The sequence below is a fragment of the Poecilia reticulata genome, chromosome 2 (genome assembly GCF_904066995.2).
Source record: "Poecilia reticulata chromosome 2, P_reticulata-male-v2, whole genome shotgun sequence".
Lineage (NCBI taxonomy): Eukaryota > Metazoa > Chordata > Actinopteri > Cyprinodontiformes > Poeciliidae > Poecilia > Poecilia reticulata.
Window position 1 is genome coordinate 5,921,220 of NC_088831.1, and position 24,042 is coordinate 5,945,261.

The 24,042-nt window shown below is 37.1% G+C and overlaps 6 protein-coding genes across 14 annotated transcripts in view; all 6 read right to left on the reverse strand.

Annotated features, from left to right (window-relative positions):
- Nucleotides 1–2,481, reverse strand: part of LOC103474499 (splicing factor U2AF 35 kDa subunit) — a 44,683-nt gene extending 42,202 nt beyond the window's left edge. The window contains exons 1-2 of one of the 5 annotated variants that reach the window (XM_081615880.1): nt 1,704–1,874; nt 77–207 (exon numbers count right to left, since the gene is read on the reverse strand). The gene's annotated coding sequence lies outside the window, so the exon portion shown is untranslated. Of the gene's footprint in view, nt 1–76; nt 208–1,703; nt 1,875–2,382 lie in introns of those variants that run through there. The other 4 variants (XM_008425565.3, XM_008425581.3, XM_008425573.3 and 1 more) reach the window with 4 other exon arrangements.
- A 719-nt stretch (nt 2,482–3,200) lies between these two features.
- Nucleotides 3,201–5,550, reverse strand: LOC103474536 (OX-2 membrane glycoprotein-like). 4 transcript variants are annotated; one of them, XM_081615924.1, is made up of 7 exons: nt 5,460–5,550; nt 4,502–4,583; nt 3,841–4,179; nt 3,736–3,780; nt 3,604–3,665; nt 3,463–3,500; nt 3,201–3,370 (listed from the first exon to the last, which is right to left on the reverse strand). In XM_081615924.1, the coding sequence occupies exons 2-5, from the start codon at nt 4,557–4,559 to the stop codon at nt 3,604–3,606; spliced, it is 504 nt and encodes a 167-aa protein (XP_081472050.1). In that variant the 5' UTR covers nt 4,560–4,583; nt 5,460–5,550; the 3' UTR covers nt 3,201–3,370; nt 3,463–3,500. The 4 variants fall into 4 exon arrangements, with proteins under 4 accessions (XP_081472050.1, XP_081472038.1, XP_081472043.1 ...); XM_081615912.1 differs by having other exon boundaries at nt 3,841–4,191; XM_081615917.1 differs by having other exon boundaries at nt 3,841–4,191; nt 4,502–4,652; nt 5,460–5,547.
- Nucleotides 5,551–5,862: 312 nt separating this feature from the next.
- On the reverse strand, nt 5,863–9,388 carry LOC145554947 (OX-2 membrane glycoprotein-like). The gene is made up of 7 exons (XM_081615933.1): nt 9,280–9,388; nt 7,995–8,333; nt 7,611–7,910; nt 7,371–7,409; nt 7,194–7,293; nt 7,072–7,110; nt 5,863–6,929 (listed from the first exon to the last, which is right to left on the reverse strand). The coding sequence occupies exons 1-7, from the start codon at nt 9,332–9,334 to the stop codon at nt 6,755–6,757; spliced, it is 1,047 nt and encodes a 348-aa protein (XP_081472059.1). The 5' UTR covers nt 9,335–9,388; the 3' UTR covers nt 5,863–6,754.
- A 1,529-nt stretch (nt 9,389–10,917) lies between these two features.
- On the reverse strand, nt 10,918–14,922 carry LOC145554949 (uncharacterized). Its single transcript, XM_081615938.1, has 9 exons — nt 14,745–14,922; nt 13,804–14,142; nt 13,417–13,719; nt 13,299–13,337; nt 13,128–13,218; nt 12,997–13,029; nt 12,780–12,845; nt 12,056–12,118; nt 10,918–11,703 (listed from the first exon to the last, which is right to left on the reverse strand). The coding sequence occupies exons 1-9, from the start codon at nt 14,905–14,907 to the stop codon at nt 11,553–11,555; spliced, it is 1,248 nt and encodes a 415-aa protein (XP_081472064.1). The 5' UTR covers nt 14,908–14,922; the 3' UTR covers nt 10,918–11,552.
- A 720-nt stretch (nt 14,923–15,642) lies between these two features.
- Nucleotides 15,643–18,464, reverse strand: LOC103474593 (uncharacterized). 2 transcript variants are annotated; one of them, XM_081615961.1, is made up of 6 exons: nt 18,117–18,464; nt 16,743–17,449; nt 16,610–16,666; nt 16,436–16,532; nt 16,311–16,358; nt 15,643–15,777 (listed from the first exon to the last, which is right to left on the reverse strand). In XM_081615961.1, exons 2-6 carry the CDS (start codon nt 17,068–17,070, stop codon nt 15,651–15,653), a joined length of 657 nt encoding a protein of 218 aa, XP_081472087.1. In that variant the 5' UTR covers nt 17,071–17,449; nt 18,117–18,464; the 3' UTR covers nt 15,643–15,650. The 2 variants fall into 2 exon arrangements, with proteins under 2 accessions (XP_081472087.1, XP_081472080.1); XM_081615954.1 differs by lacking the exon at nt 18,117–18,464 and having other exon boundaries at nt 16,743–17,521.
- A 2,293-nt stretch (nt 18,465–20,757) lies between these two features.
- Nucleotides 20,758–23,931, reverse strand: LOC103474589 (uncharacterized). The gene is made up of 7 exons (XM_081615939.1): nt 23,665–23,931; nt 23,120–23,458; nt 22,197–22,499; nt 22,064–22,120; nt 21,893–21,986; nt 21,769–21,816; nt 20,758–21,210 (listed from the first exon to the last, which is right to left on the reverse strand). The coding sequence occupies exons 1-7, from the start codon at nt 23,729–23,731 to the stop codon at nt 21,066–21,068; spliced, it is 1,053 nt and encodes a 350-aa protein (XP_081472065.1). The 5' UTR covers nt 23,732–23,931; the 3' UTR covers nt 20,758–21,065.
- Between the last annotated feature and the right edge of the window lie 111 nt (nt 23,932–24,042).

Here is a 24,042-nt window from a genome sequence, read left to right on the forward strand (position 1 = left end):
AATCAAAGTAAAAAATTTACAAAATGTGAATTTTGGGTGATAAGTCTCCTTTGAACATCACATAAAGTAGACATACCTCTGTCAGATGTCCAGTGTTGTGGCTTGGTGAGCTGCTGGTCAGCACATGTTGAGCTGCTTCCTATTAACCCACCAACTCCTGTAATGAGACGCCAGGCGATGATTATGATGATGCCAACATCCTGATTTCTAAAGAGAAAAACAGTAAAAGGAGAGATTTTACGGGTAATGGGGATATTTGCGCTTTGGATGTTTTTGGTGATGCTTCCAAGTTACCATGGTGACGAGAGCTATCACCTGGGGTTCTAATGGATGTTTTGCATGTTAATCCACAGCAGGCGGCTCTGTTTTGGCAAGCCCATAATTACACAAACAAGCTGCCCCCTCAACAGTCTAGACGCCACCAAAGCCTGAAGTTTCAAAATCGATATTGTGGAGAAATTACAGATGAGGAAATGCAGGGCAGTGAGGCATTAATCACAACATGATGGAGGATGAGTGTAAAGCAGAGGGTGTGTTTGTAAATCCAGTGGGGTGCGTTTCAGCTTAAAAGGTGCTTCCCTGTCAGAAACAGTGTTATTGCAGTGGGATTACCGGAGGAACACCCCTGCTGGTCCAGACTCCACAGCTTTATAGCTATGGGGTCACTGTAAATCCTTTGCTGTATTTACAGTGCCAACCATCTGGTTTAGAACAAGCAGCCTGCTCCTGTTGGGTAGCAGCTGAAGAACATTTCCGCTGCAAAATCCTCCTTCCACAGACAGCTCCAAGAACCCAATCAGAGTTCATCAATCAGCTGCTCCCAATGAGGAGCACTAAAATATGGATTTAAGTGGCTTTTAAGTGACATTTCAGGACAGTTTTGTAGCATATTTAGGGGTCATGATACAGATGTTTCCCCATATAGTTTCAAATGAGATTTCTTTGTTACATACATGATAGTAACTGTGGGTTTCTTAACTGTTGACCACTGTTAAACCGTCATTATAGGGCTAAATTATCATCAGATTGCTCCATATAAATGAATATTAGAAACATTACTCAAGTAACTGATTAGCTTGTTAGCATACTTTTACTCAAGTAACAAGGGGTGGTTCAAGAAATTACTAGAGTAAAAAAAAGTATTTGGTCAACAGGCTACTCAAGTACTGAGTAACTGATAAAAAAAAAATCAAAATTATGACAAATGGACCAAAAATATGAAGCTATGTGGAAATTTAAGTATTTTAAAGACCAGAATGAAAAAAAATTACTAAATAATAAATTCTGGCAAATTAATTTCGTTGGAAGTAAAATTTACAAAACTAACAAAAACAGGTGTGGGTTTTTGGCTAAAACAAGATTGTTCTTCATTCAGTGAAGTTATTTTAGTATCCAGAAATTTGACTCAGTCGCGATATTGCTATTACTCAAATAAAATTAAAAGGTACGGCATAGTAAAAATACTCATGGAAGTACTTTTTTTCCTCTAAAAAGTTACTCAAGTAAATGTAAATAGTTACTATCCAACTCTGTCAGTCCCTCATCACCTGTAACGGTTAATTATAAGCTGCCAGCTCACATAAACTAACAAATACATTACATTTAAGCACTGCAGTCAGTTACACGGTCAGCTTTCCCAATGTTAGCATGGACTTCTAGCACACTTAAACATTACTATTATTGTGCCAATAATTGATATTTACCTGTTGACAGATCCGACCGGCAGCAACAATGACCGTCTCGGTTGTTCAACACCCGTTACGGCGCGGAACTGTTGTTAGCGTTAGATAATTATAACTACCGTACTCAAGGTGTTCGATACGCCTTCTGGTGGAAATTTGCTGAAATTACATGCTTACTGCCACCCCGAGTCTCAGTAGGAGAAATGCAGCTTGAGGAAAAATGTCTACGTTAAAACAGGAGTCATCAATCTTAGTTAAAATAATTGAAAATAGATTGGGTGTAATTATATCTAACGTCTATTCTGTCCCATATCCATAACATATTGAAGAGAGAAAAGACATTTTCTAATCTTCCATAATTTCTGCTCCCCAAAACTATTTTCCAGAAAGAAAACTATTAAAGCTGAAGCAAAAAAATTATAAAATAAAAATAAAAGTCAATTTGGATAAAATGTAAAGCTTGAGGTTTTTGAATTTTTTAAAATATTTTTACATTTTTAAACAGAGGCAGTAAAAAGGAAAAAAACAAACAAGCCTGCAGTAATAAAATTATATGGTAATATTTTTTTAACGCTTAAAACGTCTCCCGCAGGTGTGTTTAAACCGTGTCGATAAACTACATAGCTTCATTTTATGCTAAATTGAACGGACCTTTAGCCTTTTTAATTTAACATTAAAAAAAATAACTTATGAAACTTACCCAATGACAGCAGCGAGTAGTCCGTAAAAACCCAAAGTTATTCCGATATGCTCCCTGCTCTGCCTCTAGTGTCCGAATGAAGAGGCCGACCTCTGTAGAAGCATTTAAACTGCTTAACTAAAATCATGCATGCAGCTCTACCTCCACCTACTGTTGGATTTGGGTATATTCTCACATCTTGAAATAAAATCACCCATTACATTACATAGATCCAAACTATTTGAACGTTTGATTGCGCATCAATTTTTTTTTTTAATAATTACTTTTTAAAAATTATTTCTTGAGAACATCTATCAGCTAGACTGACACCCATGAAGCAATTCAACCAAAAGCATGACTTTCCTCATCAAAAAACAGACATACATCCATGTCGGCATCATAAAGACATGACAGTTTAATTCTTAAACTGGGAACAATTTGTCCAATTTTATTTTTAGAAGTATTTGTAATTGTAAATACTTACATCTGTTAATGTTTCTTCATTAACAGATGTTTGATCTAAGCAAACAATATCTTTCCTGTTTGAATCTCACTGTGGAGTTCCCTCTGATTTTGAAAGCAGAGTTATGATGCATAAAGCTTAATACAACTAAAGTCAGCATTTCCGTTTTTTCTTTTTATTTTTTACAGATTCAGTGGATCTTTTTAAGAAGACATCCGTTCTTACAAATCCTGAAGTAACACCCTGACAAAGGTTAAAGCAACAGATTAACTACAAAGTTAATCTGTTGCTTAACTTTGTGATTAAAGCAGCGTAGTTGTGCAAAACATCTGAAACAAAATGCGCAGCTCTAGAGACAACAACAACCAGTCTGTCCTTGAACGCTGCCTGTCAGGTATTCCTGCATTCTTTTATTACAGTGTCATTAGGAAAGAGCTGCAGTTCGATCAAGAAGGAAAGTCTGGCTTGTTCCACTAATGGTCAAAGTAGAGTTCTTCTTCTTCAGCTGCTTTGGTCAGGTCCTCCTTGATGTCCAGTGTAGCAACCCTAAAATATGGTGTCCCACAAAGGACACACAGGTGCTAAAGGTGGCAAAAGACGATAAATCTATCTGCAAAGCTCAGGAATAAATGACTTACATTTTCTCTGGCGTCCTTTGAAGGTTATTTTTTTATTCCTGTGAATGATTTAAAAGTAATTCAATTTAAAATGTTAGCAAATAACTGTTTTTGAATTATTAATGAGGTAAAACAACGAAAAAAACAGTTTGATAGAAGTACCTATTCCACGCAGGACAGTAAAAAATTCCAGGCTGCCACTGCTGCAGCAATAGAAAGCCATCCTGTAGGAAGAAGACGTGTGGTTCAGCAAAATGAAAAAGAAAAAAAAAAAAACTCTGACCGTGAACTTACCGACGCCTCTGCGATACGATGCAGAATATACAGGCAACACTGAAACTGAAACAGAAACGTTTAAATCACACCAGCCATCAAATGATCATCAAACGAGGTTCTCACCATGAACCTTCAGGCAGGTTCTCCCTATCAGATTTCCATCAGGGAAGGTGGAGAACAGACAGAGATAACATCCTGCATCCTGATCTGTGACGTTCCTGATAACTATGGAGTTCTTCTGCGATCCAGCTTCCGTAAACTGAATTTTGCCTTTATATTCTGGATACACTGATGAACCAAATCTCTCGGAGTAAGCGCCGATATTCTTCTCTGTGTTCCCCGAGACCTTCTGCCAGGTGACCTGCGAGACAACTTTAGTTTCTAGGAGCTGGCAGCCGAGAGTGGCATCTTTTCCCAGAGCTGCTGACACCGTCTGCTGGGTTTGGACCTCAGCTGCTACACCTGTAGAAAAAACTTATATAAAAACAGGGTGCAATTTTTAAGCTAAAGCTAAATTATTCTTGTATTCATCAACTAAAAGGCACTCCTTTTGAGACAAGCACAAAGAAAACAAAAATGAAATTTAAGTGGTTCTGTCTGTCTTAATTGAGCAGAAAAATCTGCAAAATGTGCCAATTTTTTTAATCCAATTAATAGTCAGAATAATCTAAAGATTAATAAACAACTAGTCATATTTGTCTGATGTTCTTTTTTTAAATGTTTTATGAGAACTTTTTTTAGTTCTCATAAAACCAGCAGCAGTCTGTATGGAGGTGAAACATACCTTGTGTTGCTCGCAGGATCCACAGCAGCAGGCACAGGGGGAGGACGGGTCCACACATCGTCTGACCCAGTTGGTTTCACATCTGCAAACACAGCCAGCGAGCCACAACAGATCTGTTCTGCCGTTACAGTGCTGAATTGATGTTCTTTCCCTATCTAAGAAAGTATCAATAATATTGCTCAAATAAATTATTTCACCTTTGCTAACTTCTTCTGCAACACAAACAAATGCAGCGTAACAATTATATAGAGGTGTATAGAGTTCCCCCCCAAAATACTTCAACATATTTTTACTCAAGTGAAAGTAAAATGTAGCCGTTCAAGAAATTACTCAAGTAAAAAAATACTTGGTAAAAAGGCTACTAAAGTGCTGATGAAAACATCAATCATTTAATATTTAAAAATTACATAATCAGAGGGATCAAAATGTAAAACTGATGTGGAAATCTTGGTATTTTAAAGATGAGAACGAAAGTAATTCATATAAATAGCATAATTACAAGGTAACAAAATTAGGCAAAAATTGCATTTATTTCAATATAAAACTTATACAGCTAGGCTATCTAAAACCGCAGGTGTGTCTGAGTCTGGAGATTTTATGTTTAAAACAAGATTGTTTTTCTTTCAGTTAAATTACTCAAAGTAATTAAACCCTAAAATATATTCAAGAGAAGGGGTTCTTCATAATAAGATTATTCAAGTCAAAAGTACGGCGTAGTTAAAATACTCCCAAAAAAGTTACTCAAGTAGATGTAACGAAGCAGATGCAACTAGTTTCTACCCGTGTTAGTCTCACATTAGCGGAATGGTTCATTCTAATTGCTAATTTACTGAAACGAACACAAAAACATTTAACCACTAAACAGTCTGGGATAAGCAGTCAACTTTCCTCGAATATGGAAAGTTGTGTGCAGCTGCAGACACTAACGTTACTATAATTGTGTCAATTTATATTTTACCTGTTGACAGATTAGACGGCCCCCGTTACTCAACAGCCGTAACGACGCTGAACTGTCGTTGGGTAATCAGAAGCACTCAATGTGATCGACATGCCCACTTGTGGCGAACTGCTGTAACTACATGCTTATTGCCACCTTCAGTCTCAATAGGAGAAATGCAGCTTGGTGAAAAATGAGTATGTTAATACAGGGCAGTCTTTAATTCAAAGAAAATAAATGAGGAAAGGAGATGTGATTATGTTCAACGTGTATTTTGTCCCATCTTTAAACAAGTGACATTACTCCTGCTTTGTGCATTGCACATATCAATGAAGTTTTTATTTAACTTTTTTTAATTTCTTCTGTATCACAACAAAAATCCTGTAAGAATATGAAGCAGTTAAAACCACAGAGCACATACACAGGCTTTGGGAATTTCCACTTGTTTATTTTGCTTAAAATGTTCAAAAAATAGCAGAAAACTTTTTAATTTGACTATTTTGGAGCAGCAGATGAAAATTGTCCAGATCTATTTAAAATATCAAGTCCAGCTATTGTGGGATTTTTTATAATGAAAGAATATCAAAGTCTGCTTTGTTTATAGCAATAATGAAATAAAGGTTGACACGTTCCCTTGGCTCATTTTACACACCCATCTCTCTTCCACACGTGCCACTATTTTACTAAATACACAAGTTTTCCGTTTGTATAAAATGTATTGGAAAGGATTATTAAAATGTAGAAAAAAACAAATTCACTTTGTATCTCAGTATGTTCATATAAAAAAATTTACACTTGCTTTCCATTTAGTTTTAGCAAAAACAATAAACACTATATTTTAACACAAATGGTCTCTTTCTTTACACATATACATATAAAAACTGACAACCTCAACAGTGTTCAAAATACTAAAAATACAGACATACACTCATAATAAAGGCTTTTAACCATCTTTCTTAGCTTATACTGTCATTATTTAAGATGACTCCTTATGTCACAAGAGCAAAAAAAACAAAACAAAAGTGAACAATGTTTTTTAAAATCCAATAGTTTTTAGAGCCACCATTGTAACTACACAGCTCCAGTTAGCATGTAGCATATGTAACTGCACAAAGAATAAATTGTGTATTTTTTTCCTACGGTGAGCGTTTTTGCTCCGTAATTATCGACGGCATGCAGGAAAGATGAGCTTCATTGAAGCCAATGGTTAAGGCAACATGGCTGCTGACTGACAGAAACAATCAATAAAAGTGAAACTTTTCAGGAAATGAGAAAACATCTTGCATTAAACATTAAAATACAAGTCAAGTGGTTTATTATATTAGAGATTTCTTGACAGATAGTGTTTGATGTAGTTTTATACCCTCAGGTGAACACCTTTCTGTATCAGGAGTTGTTGGTGTTGGTGATTGCTGCTTGCTAGTTTGTCTGTTAATAAGGACACATGTGCTATTGTCGTTGTTCTTTTCAGGTATCTGATGCTCTTCAAACCTTAAAAAGAAACAAAAACAAGATTTAGATGAGAAACTTTTATAAATGAACACAAGGAAAGAAAAAAATGTTATTATAGTGTGGAGCAAATGTGATATTAGGAATATTCAAAGGAAATAAAGGAAACAAATAAGAGTCTTACTGATAATTTTCGGTTTGTTCTGCAGGGTTATTCTTCTTCCTGTGTGACACATGCAGAATTTAAGAATGAGGAAAAACAAAAACATTGCTGATAAAATGATAAAGCTGTCTGAAAATAGTTACCTGTTCTGATGCTTCTTTTTGAACCACAACATGGTTAAACCCCCAAAGGCTCCACAGAGAAACACCACAAGTAATCCCATTGCAACAGTTACAAGCCATCCTTTGGAGAAAGAGCAAAAGATTTCAGCAACATTTCTGAATGAATAAAAATACTCCAACACCTGATTCTGAACTTACCTTTGTCCTTATCATCAGATTCAAAGTCTTCATGCAAACCTGTCCAAAAATGAATCATCAGAACCACAAAGTGACCATCAGTTTTACCTTTGCAGTGATTAACAATAACATCTAAAACCTATTTTATGTCACAGATCTTCCCTTGGACGTTTGCAGCCACAGCTGCAGTCTTGCTGTCTTGAATACATATATAATGCACAAAAGGTTCATGGTTTCTTAGTCATTAAAAGAGTTTCTTACTATCAGATGAGTCTTTAAGTCCAGGAACGGTGACCAGCAGCTCTCTGAGAGCTGCAGAGTCCACTGCTACTGAACATCCAACCTGTGTGCTGCTGAGAGCTGAGAGCAGAGCTGTGGTGGTGAAAGTGATGGTACCGTTGGTGTTGCTCACTCTGCTGGTATTGTAGTGGGAGAAGCTGAGGTTCTGATGGAGAACAGTCAGTGTTACCATGGGAACAGGTCGACCTGTGGCTGAACAGGTCACAACCGACCCTGGAGGAGAGTTTGATCTGCTGACATCAATGAAGGGTCCATGCAGCTCTGTGGAGAGAACAGACATGACGAATGTTACATCATACAGAGAAGAGTTCACCATCTGCAGATGTTCTGCTGCTCTTCACTCACCACAGAGTTTTAGGCAGGTCCAGCCTATCAGCGCTCCTTTAGGATAGGTGTTAAACAAACATCGGTAGCAGCCTTCATCCTGCTCCGTCACCTTCCTGATCACCATGGAGCAGCTCTGCAGAGATTCATACTGAAAATCCATCTTCTCCTCCAGTCCTGCACTCACTCTGGAACCAAACTTCTTGGTGTAAGTGGCGAGGTTCTTCTCTCCGTCACGAAGAACTTCCTGCCAGGTGATCTGGAGAACATCTTTATCCTCAGTGAGCCGACAGCTCAGAGAGGCCTGGTCTCCCACTGCTGCCCACACAGTCTCCTTTGTTTCTATTACAGCAAACCGACCTGAAGAAAAGTTTCCCAAATTAAGGCTCTAAATATTAACATAAAAGGTTCCGGCCAAAAAAATGGAGACACGCAAAAACTTGTATACATCGGTAACCTTAAGATGTGTTTTCTTTTCCTCATGGCCTATAAAGAGAAAAATATTAAAATGTATCTGCAATTTTAACATTTTAGCTCAATTCCTCATTTGATGATGTAGTATTGAAATAAAAATGAAACCAAAACTTTATTTAGGACATGCAAATTGTCCGAGAAAAAACCCCAAATTATTAAGAAGAGGCCAAAAATATAATAAAACTTTCATATCTAGTTCGAAAAGAAGGCAAAGCTTAATAAATCCTGCAATACCGTATGCTACGACACTATAATTCTTCCACGTTTGCTTTGTCATGAATAATTTTTCTCTTACTTTCATAACCAAGCACAACTTTGTTTTGTTTTATCACATAAAACTCCAATAGAATAAGCTGAAATGTGTGGCTTCAATGTGAAATATGTCTCTAACTGCGCCATGTCTGTTTACATAACAGCCTTACCGTCACATTTAGTCACTGGAAAACACTCCGAGTTCAACCTTTACAATAGTAATTATTGTTATAAGAATTATTATAATTATAAGTAGTAAGATGGTTCGTTGTCGTTAACATTACTTCCGGTCATACCACAAATTCAACAAAGTTCGTGCTTTTATAAAAACACGGAAGTAGGATACCCCCCACGCTCCTCAACCTTTCTGAGCAGCGCACAGTTGTTCCTCATAAAGCATGGAGAGATGCTTCAAATATTATCAATAAATTATTGATAATTTATTGTTTGTCATCGTATAACTCACTATAACATCGCCCGTTTCACGCACTTGGGGACGTTTCAACAAAAGAAACTTTAAAAAGTTGACGGAGTACGTCGTTTCATCTATTAACTACACGAATTATTAATTTCTCCTCACCTGTGTGAAGTAAGCTGCTAATAAAAACGCAGCTGATGACTGCAGCGTGTTGCATTGTTGACGGAAAGTTTAAAGATTCACAGCCACTGAATCGCAGAAGTGCGCGTGACGTCATTGCGTCAGGTGTTGGATTAAAAATGAATTATAAAATAACGTCATCAGTTGTTATATGGATTAATCTAGAATCAACGACTTTACTGGGTCAACAAATTTATGCAAGAAGCTGAGTTTATTTGAAAAGGCAGCCTGATAAACCTGGAGTAAAAAAACAGATTTGTTAAATAATTATTTGATAGATTTGTATAAAATGACTCCATAAATCAATATTTGGATATTAACGTTTCAAACTTTACATTGCAATTAACTAAAAAATAAGTTACACCAAGTTTTTCAAACTTTATATAAAAAGCAAATCAGAGGATTTTGACGCTACTTGTTCAATTTTAAAGAAAAGCAGAAACATTTGGACACTTTATTTTAATAACTCAAAATACTTCTTGCAAACCATTTTTTCAGGTTTTCAGTCGCAGCAAAGTATCTTTTTCAAACTGTATGCATCTTGACACTGAAAATGTTCTCTTTGAACAAAAAGATGTGATGACCTTCAAAAGCACTTATTTTTTCCTCAATTGAAAAGGATTTGTACAATTTGAGAATATGTCCAACTCTGTTACTGTTCTGTATTTGGAAACTTGTCTAGAATTGCCTTTAAAATCAAATGAGCTCCTGTGGCATTATGTACTCTATCATGAAAAACAAGATAAGTTTTGATGGCTGAAAAATGTAATTCATTCTGCCTTACAAAACTGTATTTTTTTCTCACCTTTCTGATGGGTGAAGCTAAGAAAATGGCAGCACGATAACAACATGCTACATTTTAACAGCCAGTCCAGCCATAACACTTCTTTACATGGATGAAAAAACAAACATATCTGAGCACGAGTTACAACATGAGAACCACATTCCTGTCTATGAAAACAAAACTGTACTTTTGACTCGGTTGAATGAATGGGAGAAATGAAAAGTGAATTAAAATGTTTCAACAAAATGTGTCGTTCACATGGTTCAGTCTCCTTTATCACTCAGTGGCTAAAAACGTTTAACTTCTCAGGGTTTATTTTAAAACACAAGCTCACAGCATTGAAATGAACCTTAATGGATTCATGCTTCGTCTATCCATTGTAACCTTTCAGTTTCATCTTTAAGAGCTCACTTGTTTTTCTGAATAGCTTTTAAAGTTTTTCTTTGGACTTTGGCTGCTTTTTCTATCAGTTCCAGTCTGGTAAATGACTGCAGTGCTAGAAATGTGAGAAAGTGTATTGGGAAATTTAACTATCAGAACAACATGACACACTCAAAATGTTATATTGTAATAATGTGATTTTGTGGGAAATATTGCTTGGACCAATTATTGTCTGGACCTTCTTAAAAACTTTATGGTAATGTGTTTATATGATGACAGGTGTTCATTTCCATCATCCGATATTTTATACATTAGCATGTTTGTTTCATATCCACATTATTCAGATTTTAAAAATGTTTCAAATCAACTGTGCATCTACTGAGCATTTATTCATAACCTGCGGCAAGAAAATTTTTGCCGACATTAATAAATCACAACTTCAAGGCTTTTACCAAAATATTTATTATCATAATTCATCAGAATAACTACTTCCTAATCAAAATAAACTGATAATCAATTCTATGATATATTGATCTGAAATGCTTTATGGCTATGAAATAGTACTTAAATAACGTGTAAACAACTTTTTTTAGAATACACAAGGAAAATTAAAAGAAAAAAAATAATTCATAAATAAATTAGTTTTTAACATTTCTTTATAAGGTAAAGAAATCTTAAAGTCCTTTTAAAATGCATTTAAAAGGACTTTAAATGCATTTTTCATTTAAAATAAAAAATGCATTTCATTTTTGTTTAAATGAAATGCATATTTAAATTCATGATTTAGCCAATTCAAATCAGGGTGGTGTTGAAATTATTACAAAGATTTTTTTTAATTGTCCATTCCATCCATCATCTTCCTATTAACCTGGGGTCAGGTCATGGAGGCATTGCTCCTTTGGGTGAATCCCAAATTCTCAGGCCAGCCAAGAAATGTCGTCCCTCCAGCGAGTCCTGCGTCTTCCTCTGGGTCTCGTCCTGATGTGGCCGGAACATTTTACCAAGGAGCCTAACTTCACCATAAGTTCTTTTCCCACAGCCTTTGACCTCAGGTTTGGCTGTTTCATCTCTTCCACAACAAACTAGTGGCTCAGTTAGTCTTTTCATGGTTAAGGTTTTCAAAGTCAGATTTTTCTCTTGGTTTTTCTGATGACTGCTGGTCTTTGTTGCAGCGGTGTTTTAGGTCTGATGGACATACGATGTCTGCCACTGTTGTGGGCACCACAAGAGGTTCCAAAACACTGAAAATAACAACAGAGACCATCTTATTTTGTGCTCTTACTTTTTTCCTTTTTTTGTGCATCTGAAGCAAAGTGAGTTAAATCTGACGAACACATCAGATGAGAAGAAGGCATAGTGACATATTAACAATTTAAAATGTTCTAAAGTTAAAGGCTACATAAATCTGAAGTGCTTGAAATTCAAAGAAAAGAGAGATGTTAGTAAATGTAGAAGTGGACCAATATTTCAAGAATGTGCAAGAGAAAGCACAGGAGTGCTACTGTTTATTTTGTGATGTGTATGCATTATGTGCACCCCCTAATCACTTGGGATTAAGTGGCTACTCCTACTTCCACTTAATATTAGACCAACCTGTTGTCTTCCATTCTCTGTTCTGTACTGTTTGTCTTCTCTTCTCCATTCATGAGTGTTCCGCTAAGTGGGTTTAAAAAAAATACAGTAGTCAAATTACATGAAGACATTTAAACTTCAAGGTATAACTACCAAGTTCTATAAGTTATCTGTTTAGTGATTCATCATCTAGTTAAACTGTCTGAAGAACAAAATATGCACAAAGAAATTCCTGTATTTTTCTCAAATGACAACATAAAATAGATTTAAAAACTGATGAAAAACCAACTAGATTTAGACTCTTTTTCTTTGCAGATTTTTCCATAAGTTTGTAAAATAAATTGTTGTTCTTGTTAGCTGTAATAAGAAGAGGAGTGCCATCTAGTGTTTGTAAATACAGATTGCAGACAGCAGTCAAAATAGGGGCGTAGGGGACACTTGCTCTAGTACACACGTGAGTTTGCGACTCAACAAAGAAACAGGAAATATTTTCAACTTTTGTTTAAAACAGTCGCTGTCCCACATCGTTAATCGTCTGTCGAGCCCATTACTATTTGTGGGAGGGACACGAGCAAAGGAGGTGAAGGACCAGAGCGGCGCCTCTTATTGATTATATGATTTGAACATGCACAAACAGCCGTTAAATTCAGAAAATGTCAACTAGCAATAATTTTTACGTTTACGCCAATGAGAAAGCAGAATAAATATTGGTGTGAATGAGGAATGACTATTTAAAGGGACTTACTTTAACTTGTCCAACGCTTCTTCATCCATCACACCAGAGTTGATTTTTGTTGCATCTTTATGTTCCCTGTGTGATTAAATATATTTTTATCACACAATCGGCTTATTTAAACATTTACTAAGGTGACCTTAAAGGACACTTTAATAATAAATACAAATAATTATAAAAGATGAAGAAATATTGGTGTAAATGAAGAACAAGAATAAAAGGCTCTTACTGAGAGTTGATGTCTGATGGCTCTTTATGATCCCTGTGTGATCAAATACAGTTTCATCACACAAACATTGATCACCTGATTGAGACATTTACTGAGGTGATATAACCATTCAGACACTGTGACAGCAGTACCTTTTCTTTGTCTGCTTTCTGAGCGGCACAAAGAAGAGAGCAGCAACACAAACACAGAGCACCAACACCAATCCAGCCACCACAGACAATCCTTTGGAGAAACAGGAACACATGTTGATGTGAACAATCCAAATTGTAAATGTAAAAACTGAAACCTCAGCATGAACTTACCAATAATAATGTAACTTGCGCCAGGTTCCACATCCAAACCTGGTGAGAAAACATCAAAGATCAGAGTCACAAACAGATCATCCGTCTATAAATGTGAATTTTCAAAAACGTTCCTCACCATCATCAGACGTCTCTGAGAGTCCAGGAACGGTGACCATCAGCTCTCTCAGAGCAGCAGTTTGCACTAATACTGAACATTCAACCTGTGTGCTGTTGAGAGCTGTGAGCAGAGCTGTGGTGGTGAAAGTGATGGTACCGTTGGTGTTGCTCACTCTGCTGGTGTTGTAGTGGGAGAAGCTGAGGTTCTGATGGAGAACAGTCAGTGTTACCATGGGAACAGGTCGACCTGTGGCTGAACAGGTCACAACCGACCCTGGAGGAGAGTTTGATCTGCTGACATCAATGAAGGGTCCATGCAGCTCTGTGGAGAGAACAGACATGACGAATGTTACATCATACAGAGAAGAGTTCACCATCTGCAGATGTTCTGCTGCTCTTCACTCACCACAGAGTTTTAGGCAGGTCCAGCCTATCAGCGCTCCTTTAGGATAGGTGTTAAACAAACATCGGTAGCAGCCTTCATCCTGCTCCGTCACCTTCCTGATCACCATAGAGCAGCTATGCAGAGATTCATACTGAAAATCCATCTTCTCCTCCAGATCAGGTCTCACTCTAGAACCAAACTTCTTGGTGTAAGTGGCGAGGTTCTTCTCTCCGTCACGAAGGACTTCCTGCCAGGTGATCTGGAGAACATCTTTATCCTCAGTGAGCCGACAGCTCAGAGAGGCCTGGTCTCCCACTGCTGCCCACACAGTCTCCTTTGTTTCTATTACAGCCGACCGACCTGAAAGGAATGAAACTGTATATAATTGACTGTTCCTTTTTTAGTTCCTCTCAAAGTTTCTGGATAAAATGAGACGTCGTAATCAGATTACCATGCATAAAAAATGTGGGATACTTAGATCATATTATTCATTAATTGTTAAAACAATTTCGATCAAGATTACCAAGTCTTTTGAACTTGACGAAAGCTCAAAAAAGGTTTGTACGACACACACACACACACACACACACACACACACACACACACACACACACACACACACACACACACACACACACCCCCCACACACACACACCCACGCAAACACACACTTTTCGGACTAAAGGTTACCCTATTTAAAATTAAACCATAAAATGCCCCCAAACCTCGCTTTAGTGTTTAGACGAGCAATAATAGATGCCCTTCCCTATGGGGATAAACAAGCTAGTAAAATATTAAGAAAACATCGAATTATTGTGTTGTAGCAACTCAATAAATCTCCTAAAATCTTGTTTAAAATCAAATCCATCCACAGTAAAACATGACGAAAACGAAAGAAAAACTAAAAACGTAGGAAAGATTAGCTTATCTGCTTCGGTCTGTTAAAACAAATAATTTCTCACCGATGTGAAGGACGGTGGTGATGAAAAAACAGATGGTTATAACAGGATGAGACATTTTGCTGTCTTTTAGGAAGTCTCCAGACTTCCTGTTCTGCTCGTTTATTTCGAGCTGGGCGGAAACAGACAGGTGTGTTCGGAGTGACGTGATGACGCCTGCGCCCATATGTTAGATATATGCGTCACACCAAATTCATCACTCATTTTTTTCTTTGAATTACTTTCTTATCAGGTGCAGTTTTTAAAGGCACGTCCAGAGCCTCTTTGATCACAGCGTACAAACAAAATATATTACAGAGAAATAAAGAATTAAAGGAAATGTATGTGCAGTCAAGTCAAAATAATATATGCAAAGAAAACAAGGATATTTGACAGTGCAAATGTGTTTATTTTGCTTAGCAGTAACTCAAAAGGGCTGTTAAATGAATCTTCTTTTGAAACATGAAGTTAAGGTAAATGTTCCTAAAAGAAAGAAAAATGCATTTCATGGTTGAACTTATCTCAAAGATAAAAATCTTTATACCCTAAATGGGTAAAGGAGTAGAGGATTTCACAATATGGTAATTTAAACAGGTTGTTCTGCTGGTTACCAGACATCAGGAAGAAAAAAATTAAAGCAATTAAGCGAATAAGCTGTAACTACACATACAAAATGCATTCCTTTCCTTTAGGACGACAAAAATCAATAGAAAGAGAAAGTACAGAACAGCTTTACACATGTCTTGAGATTAGGTGATTTTATTTATACAGTACATTTTCAGCAAAAAGGCAATTCAAAATACTTTACATGAATTAGAAGGAAAGACAAACAGTATTAGAGTTTAGTTTATCCAACCAAATAGATCTCCAAATGGGATCCATTCAGTTTTCAAGCAATTTGAATGATCAACCGGATCTTTAAGTCAGAGGTCAGCGGCAAAAAATCTGTTTTTTTGCCGCTGAAGGAAGTGCTTTAAGGTTGTTGCTTTCTGGACTGTTCTTGGTGGAAAGTCGCTGTTTAACCTCATTCGTCAGCTTCATTAAAGGTGTCATGTTCCTGTAAAAACAATTTTGAATATCAAATCAAGTAAATATTAATATAAATCTGATAACCCCCAGCAGAAGTTAGCCTAATTTCCAAAGGAGACCTGGCCCAGGCAGGCAGCATGACATAAAATTATATTTAATTAAAAGACCTGATTATGCAAATAAATAAGACATGCTAGTAGATCTTAAAAAGAAATTCCAATGAGAGGAATTAACCTCAAGCATCATGACTCCCTAAAGTGGAGAATTTGTGATGTCTTTGGAAAAAAGAGCACCATTTCATTGTCATCTGCATTGAGAAAAAGCTTTAAAATGCAAATCTGCAAATAAAATCTTCATATTACATTAAATTTCACTGTACATATTTATATATATGAGGAATACAAAGTACTCCTCACATATATATATATATAAGGCATAACTTCATAAACTGACTAAACTAAGGTGAAATCTTAACCTAAGAAAGGTTTTTAGATTTAGAATGAACAGATCTATTATCAAACTCAAACAGAAAATGTTTGTTCTGTTACAAATTGTTCTCACCTGCCCATTGGTTCTTGTCTTGGTGATGTTTTGTTATTCTCATCGTCTCTGTTAACAGAAAAGCCATCAGAATTTAAGAGGCTTTTTATATGGCATGGATTAAAATGGCTAATGAAGAAAATTACCTGTTTTTGACATTTTTATGTCTCCAGAGGGCGATGATTGCAACACCACAACAAGTCAAAACTATTCCAGCGACAATTCCAAGGATCAAGGGGATTTCTTTGAGAAAAAGAAGAGAAAAGCTTAACGGATCAGCACAGAAAACAGTAATCAAACGTTTAGACAAGAAAACTTACTCAGATCTTTAGCCTCCTGACTCTCATCAGGACGTAAATTAGATTGTTTCTTAAACTCTGTCAAAGAAAGAAAGCTTGAGAATCCCAAACTGATGATTAGTCTATAAACTTAGAGTTTTAGAAAGTTTCTTACCATAATCAGGCATCTTTTTGAGTCCAGGAACTGTGACCAGTCGCTCTCTCAGAGCAGCAGAGTCCACTGATACTGAACATCCAACCTGTGTGCTGCTGAGAGCTGAGAGCAGAGCTGTAGTGGTGACGGTGACGGTACCGTTAGTGTTGATCTCTCTGCTGGTGTTGTAGTGGGAGAAGCTGAGATTCTGATGGAGAACAGTCAGTGTTACCATGGGAGCAGATTGACCTGTGTCTGAACAGGTCACAACAGACCATGGAGGAGAGTTTCTGATGTTAATGAAGGGTCCATGCAGCTCTGTGGAGAGAACAGAGGTCAGCATCAACATCTAGTTATAGAAGTTAACTCTATGATACTAAGGTTCTCACCATAAACTGTCAGACAGGTTGCAGCTGTCAGAGCTCCATCAGGATATGTGTTGAACAGACAGAGATAACATCCTGCATCGTCCTCTGTAACGTTCCTGATAACTATAGAGTTCTTCTGCAGTCCAGCTTCTGTAAACTGAACTTTATCTTTAAATCCATCATTCACTGTTTCACCAAAATACTGGCTGTAGGAACCAATATTCCTCTCTGTTTTCTCCAAGACCTTCTGCCAGGTGACCTGCTGGACGTCTTTAGTTTCCAGCAGCTGACAGCTGAGAGGAGCATCTTCTCCTACTGCTGCTAACACCGTCTGCTGGGTTTGGATCACAGCTGCTAGACCTGAATGAAGGAGATCAGGTGACCTGTATGTGGCTTTTATGACAACACTACAATACTTGCAAAACGATTCATATACTTTAGATCAGGGGTGTCCAAAGTCGGACTTTGAACACCCCTGCTTTAGATGTTTCACTTTGTCATATCACAGTCACAAACTTCAATAGTTTAATAGAGTTAAATGTTGTTGATATGCAATATTTGGAGCATGAATGAGCTATTCTGATAGTAAAAGTGGGCAAAAAAATAATTTGCACAAGTCATTAAAGGGCAAGTTTTAACTAACTGCTAAAAACCAGTTGACACCACATATTTCACTTTTACTTCTAATGCAATAAGTTTCTCTTTATTGTATTGTAGGGATAATAAAGTAAAGCAGCTTCAACAGAAATGTATGCCACACTTTTTCAGATTTTGATCTATAAAATATCTTTTGCATTATATGTTTGAGTTTGTGTTTGAAATAGGACAAAATGCAGAACATGAAAACCTTTACGTGCTATAACAAATAAAAGAGACGTTCTATTCCCACAAAGATATGTCTGCTGTTTACTTTCATTTTAAAACATGATATAAATAAACAAAAGTTAAAAACGTTTTTAATAACAAAACTGTCCAAAACTGCTACATTTTAGAATAAGGTTGTGAAAGACAAATGTTCTGATCTTACCTTTATTAAAGATTCCCAACAGGAGAAATAAAATCGGTACAGGAGGTATGTGCTCCATCTGTGCGCCAGAATTTCAAATATGAACTGTCAATACGACGTGACGCTGAAAAAGTGGTGCCTGCGCAACACGAAAATAAATTAGAATTTAATTCTGATTTAAAATATGAGCAAACAGCGTCTTTTGCGTAAACAACTTATTCTTAATATTCAGGTCTCCATTTGATTTTCACTGCCAAAAACTTATGTACCTTTAAACTTTAAATGGAAGTGCTTTTAAACTTTCACTTCCGGTCATGACGCGTATGTTTTGACATATGACAAAAGTGGCAATTTTCAAAAAAATAAAAACGTAAAATAAGAAAAACGAATAAATAAATAAAGTCCTAATGTTAAGTTCCAAGCACAGTTCACACTACACGATTTTCCCAGACAACACGGCAATGGACACCGAGAAAAGGCGATGTTTATGGCAGATTAATAAAAAAAAAGACGATTAAAACCTTTGACCTTGTGTTCTCTTCTCCTTTAGGTTTTCTCCCATTACCCGTATTTTCTACCAAGAGCATAATAGCTGAAGCACAATCACAGTCAAACTTTTAAATTAGCAGTAAAAACACTGGTGTGAGTGGATGTAGGACACAGTCTAAGTGAGATGCATTTATTGTTGATGGTTGAGTTTGGTTACCTGTAGATCTAATACATAAATTAAAACACCCGGTATGCTCCAGCTTCTCCGCTGTGGAACGAAATAAATTATTATTTTAGGGTAATATTTTGAATAATAGGGTTGCACAGTGGCGCAGTTGGTAGAGCTGTTGCCTTGCAGCAAGAAGTTTGCATGTTCTCCCTGAGCATGCGTGGGTTTTCTCCAGGTACTCCGGTTTCCTCCCACAGTCCATAAACAGCGAGTCCCATAAACATTACTGTTAAGTTAATTGGTCTGTCTAAATTGTCCCTGTCCTGTGTGTCTCTGTGTTGCCCTGCGACAGACTGGCGACCTGTCCAGGGTGACCCCACCTCTCGCCCGGAACGTTAGCTGGAGAGGAACCAGCACCCCTCCCGACCCCACTGAGGGACAAGGGTGTAAAGAAAATGGATGGATGGATTTTGAATAATGTACAGATCTGTACGTCTTTTCTTTATTATGAAGCATGATAGTGTTTATGATATTAATACATTGACAAAGTAGACATTAGTAACATAAAAATGTAAACTGGAGGGAATTCTACCAAATATTGACACAAGATACTTAAAATAATGCATACCAGATGTTTCATATTTTAATTTGTTAGAAATAGAGTCTCTTCACAATCATTGTCCCATTTGTTGGCCAGTACAAAAGTGTGTGGTTGCACTTTGACAAAATTGTTAAGACTGATGGATGTGAATATATCTGTGAGGCACTGTACGTCAGAGTTCCTCACCATCATCAGACGAATCTTTGAACTCAGGAATGGTGACCAGTTGCTCTCTGAGAGCAGCAGAGTCCACTGATACTAAACATCCAACCTGTGTGCTGCTGAGCGCTGAGAGCAGAGCTGTAGTGGTGACGGTGACGGTACCGTTGGTGTTGGTCTCTCTGCTGGTATTACAGTGAGAGAAGCTGAGGTTCTGATGGAGAACAGTCAATGTTACCATGGGAACAGTTCGACCTGTGGCTGAACCGGTCACAACCGACCCTGAAGGAGAGTTTGATCTGCTCCTGACATCAATGAAGGGTCCATGCAGCTCTGTGGAGAGAACAGACATGATGGTCGACATTAAGTTATAGAAATGAACCCTGTAATCTTCTTGGTACATGCTGAGTGATAGCATGTTGGATTAGCTGTGACGTTCACACCATTTTTTTTTAATGACTCCTTCTGGTTTTGACTGCTTTGCAGCTTGAAAGCAGTTTTGCTACTGATTTATTTTTGGGCATTTGTCATGATGCGCAACCATAACAAGAAGGTGACTTACAACAGGAGTAACTTCTAAAGAAGAGCTGCGCAAGCAAAGGAGGTGGATTAGCAGTTCTTATGAACAACAGATGGTGTCGTCCAGGACATGTTGCTGTGAAGTGTCATTTCTGGAAACCATGTTAGCAATACGTTTCAATCCATATTATTTACCAAGAGTTCACCAGTGTTACTTTGACAACTGCTCACCTTCCATCCTCAGCTGCTACTGACGATGTGTAATTTAATCAGTTCAGTTGTTGCTAAGCTAATGATGTGACACCCAATGCATTTGCGGCAGCATTTGTGGATTTCAGCCACGCCTAAATATCTTCTGCAGTTACATTTCAACAGTTTGACAGCTGCCCTACCATGGTTAGGGTTGATGTTGGATTTCTTTTATGTAAATGTCAAAGATGCACACATCTCCAAAGCAAGACCTTCTCTTGACAAATAAAAAAATATCAGGATGAAGAAGATCACAGGTTTTCAACACAATGGATGATTTGACAGATAGAAATCTGGATAGAGCAAATGAGCTGAACTCATTCTTCAAAAGATTCAGTTCAGGAACAAGCTCATCATCATCATCATCATCATCATCATCAAAATTACACCTCTTTATCATTTTATCACACCACACCACACACTTCAGATAATTTATTGGGATTAAATGTAAAAAACAACAACAACAACAACAACAACAAAAAACAATTCACAACATGGCTTTCAAAATATTTTTGCTAATACAAAATATAAAAAGTGTGACAAGTATTCATACTAAGCTTAATAGGCTACAGTGTAGCTAAAGATATAAAATGTATTTCTGCCTTTTTGGATTACAAAAACTTTTTTATCAAACATTAGGTCATTATGGTAGTATAAGGAGAAAGTAGAGAACAGTTTAACACACATCTTAAAGCATTAGTGTTTAGTTTATCAAGCAAAATGTATCTTTAAGAGTGATCCTTTCACTTTTCAAGCATTTTAAATGATCAACTGGATCTTAAACTCATGTCAGTCTGTCAGGTTGGACTTCATCAAACAGTCTTTTTGCCACTGAAGGAGATGCTTTAAGGTTGTTGCTTTCTGAACTTTTCTTTGTAGTTGATCTCTGTCTAATCTCATTCTTTATCGCCATTAAAGGTGTTTTGATCCTGAAAGAAATAAAACAAAAATAAATGCAATATTAAGTCAAATAAACCTTCATATACACATGTAAAATCACACAGATTAAGCTAATTTCTAATGGAGATTTGACGGAGACTATAGATAGACAATTTAAAAAAATTATGAAAATCAAGGCAGTACAAATAAATGAGATGTAATAATAATATAAATGTAGTAATAATAACATTAAAAATTGAATTGGTCATTGAGGGGAGAACATGTGACGTCTTAAAGTCGGAAAAGAGCGTCATTTCATTGCCGTCTGCATTGAGAACAAGCTTAGCTGAACTAAAGAGGGACTTATGTTACAAAGGTTGATCTGCAACTGTGAATTATGATTTGCCAGCATTAAATGCATATATGCACATGGAATGTTCAGATCATGTTAATCGACACTGTATATGATGAATATAAAGTACCACCCTTAATAAACTGAGCAAACGGAGGTGAAATCTTAACCTAATAAAGGTTTTTAGATTGAGAATGAACAGATCTAAGATTAAACTAAAACAGAAAATGTTTGTTCTGTTACAAAATGTTCTCACCTGCCCATTGGTTCTGGTCTTAGTGGTGTTTTGTTATTCTCATCGTCTCTGTGAACAGAAAAGTAATCAGAATTCAAGAGGTTTTCATAGACCACGCATTAAAAATCCTAATGAAGAAAATTACCTGTTTTTGAGATTTTTACGTCTCCAGAGGGCGATGATTGCAACACCACAAGTCAAAACTATAACAGCAACAACTCCAAGGATCAAGAGGATTTCTTTGAGAAAAAGAAGAGAAAGGTTTAATGGATCAACACAGAAAAAAGAAATCAAACTTTTAGACAAGAAAACTTACTCAGATCTTTAGACTCCTGACTCTCATTAGCATGTAAACTAGATTGTTTCTGTAACTCTGTCAAAGAAAGAAAGCTTGAGAATCCCAAACTGATCATTAGTCTATAAACGGAGAGTATTGGAAAGTTTCTTACCATAAACAGACGTCTCTGTGAGTCGAGGAACAGTGACCAGCAGCTCTCTGGGAGCAGCAGAGTCCACTGATACTGAACATCCAACCTGTGTGCTGCTGAGAGCTGAGAGCAGAGCTGTAGTGGTGACGGTGACGGTACCGTTGGTGTTGATCTCTCTGCTGGTGTTGTAGTGAGAGAAGCTGAGGTTCTGATGGAGAACAGTCAGTGTTACCATGGGAACAGGTCGACCTGTGGCTGAACAGGTCACAACCGACCCTGGAGGAGAGTTTGATCTGCTGACATCAATGAAGGGTCCATGCAGCTCTGCAAGGGAAAAAAGAAGAAGAAATGTTCCAGTACTTTGTAATTTGCCACATTACAACCTCCAACTACTATAGCCGTCTTTCAACAATGATTTCTTCTTCGTTGGTCCTCAACTGAAAACTGGTTGTCAGTTTCAAAAACACTGACCGTTTCCAGAAATGTTTTTATCTACACAGAAAACACAGAAAATGCCCAATGCTAGTTTTTACTCCCCCAGATTTGTATGTGGCGCTAAACAGCATGGAACTCAATTTATACTTAGCTCAGATTACACACATGGACTCATTGGGTGATTTTTAAGGGTGACTGATTGCATTGAATTATACCGAGGGCTGAGTTAGCTGCTGGTTTATCAGTCAGTTTTTAACCAAAACCATCAGATATCAGCGAGAAAACTCTCAATTTGAACATTAAAACATATGAGACAAAACAAGCTCATTCCCAAGAAAATGCTGTGACAAACTACTGAAACTTTTTTTTATTGATTTATGGAACTAGACAATAATTCTATGATTTACTAAATAGGTTATTGAATACATTTTTTAATAGAAATCAAAATGTCTTTTAAGAAAGGTGTGTGTTATTACAGATCTGCAAATGTTCTGCTGCTCTGTACTCACCGTAGAGTTTTAGGCAGGTCCAGCCTATCAGCGCTCCTTCAGAATAAGAGTTAAACAAACATCGGTAGCAGCCTTCATCCTGCCCCACCACCTTCCTGATCACCATGGAGCATCTCTGCAGAGATTCATACTGAAAATCCATCTTCTCCTCCAGACCTGCACTCACTCTGGAACCATACTTCTCGGTGTAAGTGGCGAGGTTCTTCTCTCCATCGGGGAGGACTTTCTGCCAGGTGACTTGGAGGACATCTTTAGTTTTAGAGAGCTGACAGCTCAGAGAGGCCTGGTCTCCCTCTGCTGCTAACACAGTCTGCTGGGTTTCAATCACAGCCACTACACCTGCATGAAGGAGATCAGACTATCTGCATGATTTTATAACATACAATAGAAGTTTGTGCAAAAATGAAAATAGTCTGCTCCATCTAATATTTGTAAGCCGTTTACTTTCATTTGAATAAAATTCACAAGTTAAAACGTTTTTAACAACAAGCTGTCCCCAGCTGCTTTAGCAGAAAGCTGTGATAGACAAAATGTTCTGATTTTACCTTTTATAAAGATTCCCAACAAGAAAAAGAAAATCGGGACCGCAGAGCGTGACATTTTGTGCGCCATATTTTCAAATATGAACCGTAGTGACGACGTAACCCTCAGGAGGAGGTGCTTGCAAGCTAATAAAACAAAACACGAATTGAACGCTGATTTAAAATCTGAGCATTAGATTAGCAAATATATAAGTGTAGTAGTAGTTTATTTTAATCACTTAGTTTAAATTAAGCTATTTGGATTTTTTTTCCCCCGTGTAGAATCGCCGTCGCCCTACGCATGCGCCATTAATCTACTTTCGCTTTCTGTTGGAAGACATGTCGGGTTTTAGACGATATAAAAGCTACTGAACCAGAGAGACGGACATAAAGCACACATTG

Excerpts from the sequence above, each read along its gene's own strand:
- LOC103474536 (XM_081615912.1), bottom strand. The coding sequence starts at position 4,559 with ATGTGTGGACCCGTCCTCCCCCTGTGCCTGCTGCTGTGGATCCTGCGA. Across the intron at positions 4,192-4,501 it reads GATCCTGCGAGCAACACAAG|TTTTTTCTACAGGTGTAGCA; the intron begins GTATGTTTCACC and ends TTTTTATATAAG. Across the intron at positions 3,781-3,840 it reads AACCTGCCTGAAGGTTCATG|TTTCAGTGTTGCCTGTATAT; the intron begins GTGAGAACCTCG and ends TTTCTGTTTCAG.
- LOC145554947 (XM_081615933.1), bottom strand. The coding sequence starts at position 9,334 with ATGCAACACGCTGCAGTCATCAGCTGCGTTTTTATTAGCAGCTTACTT. Across the intron at positions 7,111-7,193 it reads AAAAAGAAGCATCAGAACAG|GAAGAAGAATAACCCTGCAG; the intron begins GTAACTATTTTC and ends TGTGTCACACAG. Across the intron at positions 6,930-7,071 it reads GAACAAACCGAAAATTATCA|GTTTGAAGAGCATCAGATAC; the intron begins GTAAGACTCTTA and ends TTTCTTTTTAAG.
- LOC145554949 (XM_081615938.1), bottom strand. The coding sequence starts at position 14,907 with ATGGGCGCAGGCGTCATCACGTCACTCCGAACACACCTGTCTGTTTCC. Across the intron at positions 14,143-14,744 it reads CACCACCGTCCTTCACATCG|GTCGGTCGGCTGTAATAGAA; the intron begins GTGAGAAATTAT and ends CATTCCTTTCAG. Across the intron at positions 11,704-12,055 it reads CAGAGAATGGAAGACAACAG|TGTTTTGGAACCTCTTGTGG; the intron begins GTTGGTCTAATA and ends TGTTATTTTCAG.
- LOC103474593 (XM_081615961.1), bottom strand. The coding sequence starts at position 17,070 with ATGTTGATGCTGACCTCTGTTCTCTCCACAGAGCTGCATGGACCCTTC. Across the intron at positions 16,533-16,609 it reads TCAGGAGGCTAAAGATCTGA|AAATCCCCTTGATCCTTGGA; the intron begins GTAAGTTTTCTT and ends TTTTTCTCAAAG. Across the intron at positions 15,778-16,310 it reads AGACAAGAACCAATGGGCAG|GAACATGACACCTTTAATGA; the intron begins GTGAGAACAATT and ends TTGTTTTTACAG.
- LOC103474589 (XM_081615939.1), bottom strand. The coding sequence starts at position 23,731 with ATGGCGCACAAAATGTCACGCTCTGCGGTCCCGATTTTCTTTTTCTTG. Across the intron at positions 22,500-23,119 it reads GACCTGCCTAAAACTCTACG|AGCTGCATGGACCCTTCATT; the intron begins GTGAGTACAGAG and ends TTTCCCTTGCAG. Across the intron at positions 21,987-22,063 it reads TCAGGAGTCTAAAGATCTGA|AAATCCTCTTGATCCTTGGA; the intron begins GTAAGTTTTCTT and ends TTTTTCTCAAAG.